Here is an 8,075-nt window from a genome sequence, read left to right as displayed (position 1 = left end):
CTGGATTAGTAAGTCATTTTTGGCTTTGAAGACTATTTATTTTATCTTTGGAATTTTACAAAAAAAAGGAAAATCCAAGAAATTTAATAGTGAATGGAAAGAAAAATTTTTGTGTTTTCATTAAACAATGCAAGCCATTTAGTTCTTAAACATTTCTATGAGATAACGAAAGCAGCTGGTGCCAGACTGAAAGGAAACTGCATTAGAACCAGTACGGGATAAAAGCATAGTGGTCGAGAGAAGGAAGTGCAGCCTTGCCAGGGAAAACGGTGACTCACGGTTCAGGCAGTCGCTTCTAAAACCCTTAAGAGAAAATATTCACTGTGGAGTCTGTTGAGAGAGCAGATGGGAATTTCCTAATCTCTCTAGAGAAATGGAGAGAGTCCTTTTCTGGATGGGGGTGGAAGGGAAACAAACTGCTTGAGTGAAGAGAGCAGCAGCTCCTGGAGAAGGTACTCAGGGAAACTTGCAGCAACGTCAGGAGCTGCGGGGGGGGGGGGGGAGACTGTAGAGCTTCTGGTTCCCACTCTAAATCACAACGTCAGTGCTATGTAGTTGTATAAAAATAACATTTGAGAGGTAGCAGATCATTCCAGGTAGTTAAGAGTATCATCTCTCATTCCAAATATGTCTCTGTTCTTTATCAAGTGTAGACTGAGGAAAGTTACTTAACCTTACTGAGCCTCATTTTCCTTAGGCAATAATAAATAACACTTTCCTCCTAGGGGTTCTCAGGAAGATTAAATAAGATGGTATATGTTTATAACACACTTAGCAGAGTCCCTTGCAGAACGTATGTCCTTAAGAAATACAGCTGTTATTGTTGTGTTTGCATCATGCTATGATCACAAACATTTGCATTATGAAAGCATAATGTAAAAATAGTTGCTTTGATGATTCCTCAAAAATTTAAATATGGAATTACCATATGATCCAAAAGAAGAGAAAGAAGAGAAAGCTGGGACTCAAACAGGTATTTGTGCACCTAGGGTTATAATAGCATTATTTACAACAGCCAAAAGATGGAAGCAACTCAAGTGTCTATTGATGGATAAATGGATACACAAAATGTGATATATACATACAATGGATTGTTCAGACTAAAAAAAAGAAGGAAATTCTGACACATGCCACAGCATGGACAGCACTTGAAGACATTATGGCAAATGAAATAAGTCAGTCACAGAAGGACAAATACTGTATGATTCCACTTACATGAGGTAACTAGAGTAGTTAAAGTCATAGAGACAGAAAGTAGAATGGTGGTTGTCAGGGGTTGGAGGGAGAAGGAAATGGGAAATTAGTGTTTAATGGGTACAAAATTTCAGTTGGGAAAGATAAAGTTCTGGAGATGGGTTGTGGTAATGGTTGCACAAATATATGAATGTAGTTAATGCCATGAAACTGTATACCTAAAAATGATTAAAGTGGTAAGTTTGATGTTATACATATTTTACTACAATAAAAAAGTTTCCTTTCGCACTGGGTTTTGCAACTTGAAATAAAATTGGTGCATTTATACAATGTACAAAGTGCTCTGGGCTTTTTTTTCATAGTGTTAGCATGTGGCGATGTTGATCAATTTCTTCAGCAACCTTTTAAAATATAAAAAACTATTGTAAATGTGATGTAAAAACCTCAATCTAACTGTTGACAATGATGGACTTAGATCATAAAGTAATTTTTCCTTTCTAAGGGTCTATTGACTTAATTTTGTCTTGGAATCTTATTAAGAAACCTTAGGATGTCAAATGATGTATGTTGATTCTGACAAAGGGACACAAGATGTTTTGGCTCCATTTTACATATATATTTCTTAAGAGCTTTAATGAAGTATAATTGACATTCAATAAACTGCACATATTTAAAGTGACACTTTGATAAGTTTTGACATATGTGTACATCCCTGACACCATCAGCATAATCAAGATAGTGAAGATATCCACGTTCTCTCAAAAGCTTTGTTGTGTTCCCTTGTAATTTCTCCATCTCTTTCCTCACTGCCATTGCCTTCACCCCCAGGTAACTACTAATCACTATCTGTTATTATAGACTAGTTTTTCTTTCTAGAATTTTGTAAAAAGGTAAAATACAGAACGTACTTCCCTTTTTGAATGTACTCCTTTTGTACTCAGCATAATTATTTCGAGATTCATCCATGCTGTTGTGTGTATCAGGGATTCATTCCTTTTTATTACTGAATAGTATTCCATTACATGGATATACTACAATTTCCTTAGTCATTCTCCTGTGATGGACATTTGAGTTGTTTCCAACTTGGGGATATTACAAATAAAGCTCCTACAAATATTCATATATAAGTCTGTGCATGGAAACCTGCTTTCTTTTCTCTTAGGTAAATAACCAAGTGGAATGGCTGGATCATATGGTAGGTGTATGTTACCTTTTTAAAAAATTACAAAATGGTTTTCCAAAGTGGTTGTATCATGTTTCATTTCTACCAGCAGTTTGTGAGAGTTTCAGTTGCTCGACATCCTTTCGGTGGTACATATATACAATGAAATTGTGCTTAGAAGGGAATGGGTTCTTGCCATATGTGGCAGCATGGATGGACCTAGAGAATATTGTGTTGAGTGAACTATGTCAGACAGAGAAAGACAGATGCAATGTGATTTCACTTTTATGTGGAATCTAAAGTACAAAATAAATAAATAAAACAGAACCAAACTCATAGATACAGAGAATATTTTGATGGTTGCCAGACAGGCGGGTGGCTCGGGGTGGGTGAAAAAGGGGGAGAAGTTAAGAAGTACAAACTGGTTGTTTCACAGTAGTCATGGGGATGTAGGGCATAGCATAAGGAATATAGTCAATAATATTGTAATAACTATGGATGGTTTCAGACGGGTACTAGATTAGTTGGGGTAATAGATGAGAGGGAAGTTGAGGGTAGGGTGAAAAACGTGAAGCTATTAAGAAATACAAATTGGTAGTTACAAAATAGTCATGGGAATATAAAGTAAAGCATAGGTAATATAGTCAATAATATGGTCACAAGTATGTATAGAGCCAGATGGGTACTAGACTAGTCAGGCGGGACCACTTCTTAAATTATATACATGTCAAACCACTATGCTGTACACCTTAAATTAATATAAAATAATATTGAATGTAAACTGTAACTGAAAAATTTTAAAAGGGGGAGGGTAGATGAAGGGGGATAAAAAAGAACTCTCAAAACTCAATCATAAGAAAACAACCCAATAAAAGGTGGACAAAAGATTTGAACACACACTTCACCAAAGAAGATACACAGATGGCTCATAAGACAGATGATCAACATCATTATACATTCAGGAAATTAAATTAAATCCACAGTGAGATATCACTCTGTGCTTATTAGGATGCTAAAATTAAAAAGACTGACCATGTTGAGCACACTCTACCTATTCATCCATCAACGGACACCCAGGCTGCCTCCACATCTTGGCCATTGTAAACAATGTTGCAATGAACATATGGACCCACAGGTTCCCTCTAAGTAGCGTTTGGGTTTCTTCGGATAAATACCCAGAAATGGGATTACTGGGTCCTTCCTTGTCTCCTGTTATAGCCTTTGTTTTAAAGTCTATTTTGTCTGATATAAGCATTGCTACCCTAGCTTTTATTGCGGGGTGTGTTTTTTTGTGTTTCCATTTTTATGAAATATCTTTTTCCCATCCCTTTACTTTCAGTCTATTTGTCAGAGTTCTTTATGTATTGATATAAATCCTTTACCAGATATGTGACTTGCACACATATTCTTTTCATTTTCTTAAGAGGGTTTTTTTGAAGTAGCTCCATTTTTTCTTATTCCTAGGTTATTTATTGGGGGATATAATTTAAATAATTCATTTTGAGTTTCCTAAATATATCCTACTCAGGGAATTATAAAGCAAAGCAGGAATTTTAGAAAAGAATGCCAACTGAAGCAGAATTTACTGATTTGGTGGTCATTGTTTGATGTGAACAAGTTTCTGGAGTACTCACCATCAAGTCAAATAGCAAGTTAAGGGATTAATTTGGTCCTACTAAATTAGGAGAGTATGCTTCTGTACTGGCAATTCTAGTCCAATCTCAGAGTTCAATTGTTTTAAACTATTCTAGGAGATCTTAGACAATCTGATGTTTAAAAAGCAACAGTTAACATTGAAGACAAAATAATAAATTATAAAACAGTTTGTTTTTTTAGGCTCAATAAGCATTGGCACAACAGATTTAGAGAAAATACCTGCCATTGTCCAGGTCTGACTCTGGGTGCCACTTACCTTCTGACTCCACTGCCACCTGCTGGCTCTCTGTATGTCTCACAGCCAGACTAGCCAAGACAGAAGTTCGTATTGATTAGGGCCCTTTTCTGCGGGCCAGACCTCAAGTGTATCACATATAGAACTCGACCAGGATGGCTGGTGGACTTTCTTCAGAAATGGCAGTGGCTATGCTACATCCTCGTGGTGTAGCTGTAATCAAAACCCATTTCACATTCATTATCTGATCTAAGCCGCAAAGAAATCCACAAAGAAACCTTTAGTATCTCCATGTATTTATTTGCTGTTCATGTGTCTCTTTGGTGTACTATCAATTCAAATGTATTTCCCAGTTTTTTTGTTGTCTTTGGGGGGGGGCTTGATTATTTTCTTATTGTTGAGTTTTGAGAGTTGTTGTTTTTTAAAATTATTTTTTGGGGGAAGGGGAACAGGACTTTATTGGGGAACAGTGTGTACTTCCAGGACTTTTTCCAAGTCAAGTTGTTGTCCTTTCAACCTTAGTTGTGGAGGGCGCAGCTCAGTTCCAGGTCCAGTTGCCATTGTTATTTGCCAGGGGCGCAGCCCACCATCCTTTGTGGGAGTCGAGGAGTTGAACCAGCAACCTTGTGGTTGAGAACCCATGCTCCAACCAACTGAGCCATCCAGGAGCTCAGCGGCAGCTCAGCTCAAGGTACTGTGTTCAATCTTAGTTGCAGGGGGCAGGGCCCACCATCTCTTGCAGGAGTCGAGGAGTCCAACCAGCAACCTTGTGGTTGAAAGCCCACGCTCCAACCAACTGAGCCGTCTGTCACTGGCCCATGTGGTAATCCAATTGGCAGCCTTCTGCGTTAGGAGCATGGCGCTCCAATCACCTGAGCCACCGGGCTGGCCCGAGAGTATTTTTAAAAATGTATTTTGAATATAGTCCCATATCAGATATATGATTTGCAAATATTTTCTTCCAGTCGATGAATATTTTTTGCATTTTTTAAAGTCCTTGCATCAAATGTATCTAAATACCTAACGGTACCTAAGGACACCCCAAATGCCTTTGTTAACTGCAAAAAATACCATACAAACATACACTGACATTACCCTGTCTAAATGGTTAGGCAATATTAATGTATTAAATGCAACCCAGGCATTTGCCATGGCCTCTAACTGCTTCAGAGCTAAATAAAACTCCTCCAGTCCGTGTCCATGGAAGCACCCATATCCTCTCCATGATTTCCTTGGATTCCTAAGGTAGAAGGTGGAAAAATGGTTCTGTTGTCATGACTCTGCCTTCTGTCCCCACTACCTTGGTTCATTTATAGATGTCTAGCCATCCTATGCTTGTTTCCTTACACCATTTCAAACATGGACCTGGACACTCATGATTTCTACATACATAGGGACTCTGTGGGGAGCTATGTCTGCCGAGGGTTTGGAAGAGATACAGGAGAGGGTTTCATCACATGGCTGAGTTTCTGTCTTTGGGATACTGAACCCTTTGGGATCTCGGATTATTATGAATGTGCCTGTCATTAGCAGCTGCCATCCAGGCACTGTGCTGAGCTCTTCTGTATGTAGTTGGATTTGGTTCTCTTCATAAGTATCCCTTAGATAGGCACAATTACATTATTCCTATTTTACAAGTTAGGAAACTAAGTCTCATAGAGGTTTAGTAACTGCCCCAAGGTCACATAGCTAGTGAGTGGGGGGAAAAGGGAAGGAACTTAGAAGACTTGATTTTTATCGAAGCATTTTCTCCTGCAGCAGCAGTACCGAAGTCTGATTTCCCTTAAGAGATTCTGCGGTGAGGAAGTGTCAGAAAAAGACACTTGTATAGACAGTACACTCAGGGCTCCCCCTTCTGACTCAAGGCTATGCTGGCCAGGGACCCACGAGCAACTAGGAAACAGCCCTGGGGAAAGGTAGTGCCCCTCTACCCCACCTGAATGTCCCTTTCTCCCACACTTCCTGGTTTTCCATTTGACCTGAAATGACTTAATCTGCTGCTCCTAACTAGGATTTGGCTGTAGAGAGTATGTGGCTTCACATATGCAGAGCAACAGGATAATCAGGTAGGATTTTCCTTGAATTCTGTATGAACAGGGCGGGGGGGGGGGGGGGGGGAATAGGGTAAAAACATAGCCAGGTAGCAGGGGAATAAAACAGAGTTCTTTCTCCCTCTGGCGTCTGTGCCCTAGAAGCAGACAGAGACTACAGCTCCCCCTAAGACACCCATACATCTTGGCTGTTCCATGAAGAGTAAAATAAAGGGACTGCTATTTAACAGTGTTACAGAAGTGTCTGAGAAGTCTCGCATTAGGCTTCTGAGGGGCACATAAATTTTTTTAAATCCCAAGGTGGGGGAGTTGGAGTGGGGAGCAGAGCATCCCACATATAACAGAGATGAGTTTAGGGTGAGCACAAGCACTGAAATATTCCTCCGGTTACCCTGAGAGCCGGTCAAATTCTAACTTTAGAGCCAGAGAGACTGGGGTACAGAATATAAACAGTAGGCAGCCTAATTCTAGTTCCGGAGTCACCTGCCTGCCACTGCCATTTTAATTCTAGAAAGGCTCAGGCCACGTTTATTCTCAAATAAGATACAGCTCCCCTTATTGTCTCTTACCTTGTATATTCCGAGTGACTCCCTTGAAGCTTAAATTCCTGGAAGGCCGGGTCCTGTACTGCTTTGCAGGTATATTTTAGAAAGAACATCTGATAGGTACTCTGCAATTTTTAATACGGGTGGTTATATAAATCAAGTTAAAATCAAAACCGCCATGGTGACTTTTCTTTCAAAAAATTTTATTTTCCAAAGCAAAAGTATAAATAAATTAAAAAAATAACTTAATGCATAATTTAGTTTAAAAAATGTAAAGTCTTTGATTGTCCTTTCAAAAGCAGTGCATCAGCTATCAGTCAAATAAAGAGCCTCTGCTGGTTGAAGAATGGCTGTAGTCGTTCTTCATTCCCAGAGGCACCGGCTGGGGGTCCTCAGTTTCGAAGGTAGTCTGTGAGTCTGGTAAGGAAGGAAAAGTTCCGGAGGATTTCCGCTCGGACTACTGTCCAGGCACAGCTGCTGTATGATTTGGCTTTCAAGTGCCGCCTGATCCTGAAGTAGTAATTCTTCAGGTGCAGCGTGGTCATGTTTTGCCAGGTGAAGTTTTCCTCCTGCATTGTTTCCTCCAAGGCTGTCTCCAGACGATCCCTCTGCTGACTGAGTTCCACATAGAGCTTCTCAATGATGGTGTCATTCCAGCCAGTGCTAGAGAAATTTCTTCTGAAAAGAGCAAAGATCTGCTGGACCATCACATGGATGACCAAAATGGCCTCCTCCTTCTGGAACTGCTGTGGTTGTCTAATCTCCTCAGGGAGCTTAAAGTCCATCCTGTCCTTGAGGCAATTTTGAGAGGTTCCATTCAACTGCCACAGGAGGTTCTGACAAGCCAAATTGCAGTTTCTTTGTTGGAGTCGAAGTAAGTTGTAGTTGATGCAAAGAGCTGTGGTGGAGAAACAGAACAGGAGAGCGAGCTGAAGGATGGACTGGCTGGTCATGATGAAAACGGGAACCGTGTTGTGTGTAACCACCTAGGCACCAGAGCAAGTGCTTCAGAGGTTTGAAGTGTGAATGCTTTTGCTCCATAAGCATGGGCTTTTTATATGGTCATCTACCCTCAATCTCAGAGGAATTCCCCCACTTTCAGTTCTCCTTTTCACTTTTCTTTTGTCATTTTTATTTCTTTCAAAGTAATTTTTCAACTATAGTTTACATACAATATTATGTTAGTTTCAGGTGTACAACATAGTGACCAGACATTTACATACCTTACAAAG

General features: G+C 39.8%; 1 protein-coding gene across 1 annotated transcript; it reads right to left on the bottom strand.

Moving 5' to 3' along the window:
• Window positions 1–7,035: 7,035 nt before the first annotated feature.
• IFNB1 (interferon beta 1) lies at window positions 7,036–7,862 on the bottom strand. The gene has a single exon (XM_019750353.2). It carries the CDS (start codon window positions 7,794–7,796, stop codon window positions 7,236–7,238), a length of 561 nt encoding a protein of 186 aa, XP_019605912.2. The 5' UTR covers window positions 7,797–7,862; the 3' UTR covers window positions 7,036–7,235.
• Between the last annotated feature and the right edge of the window lie 213 nt (window positions 7,863–8,075).

The sequence above is a fragment of the Rhinolophus sinicus genome, linkage group LG04, assembly GCF_036562045.2.
Source record: "Rhinolophus sinicus isolate RSC01 linkage group LG04, ASM3656204v1, whole genome shotgun sequence".
Taxonomy (NCBI): domain Eukaryota; kingdom Metazoa; phylum Chordata; class Mammalia; order Chiroptera; family Rhinolophidae; genus Rhinolophus; species Rhinolophus sinicus.
This window is presented reverse-complemented; position numbering and strand designations above follow the sequence as displayed.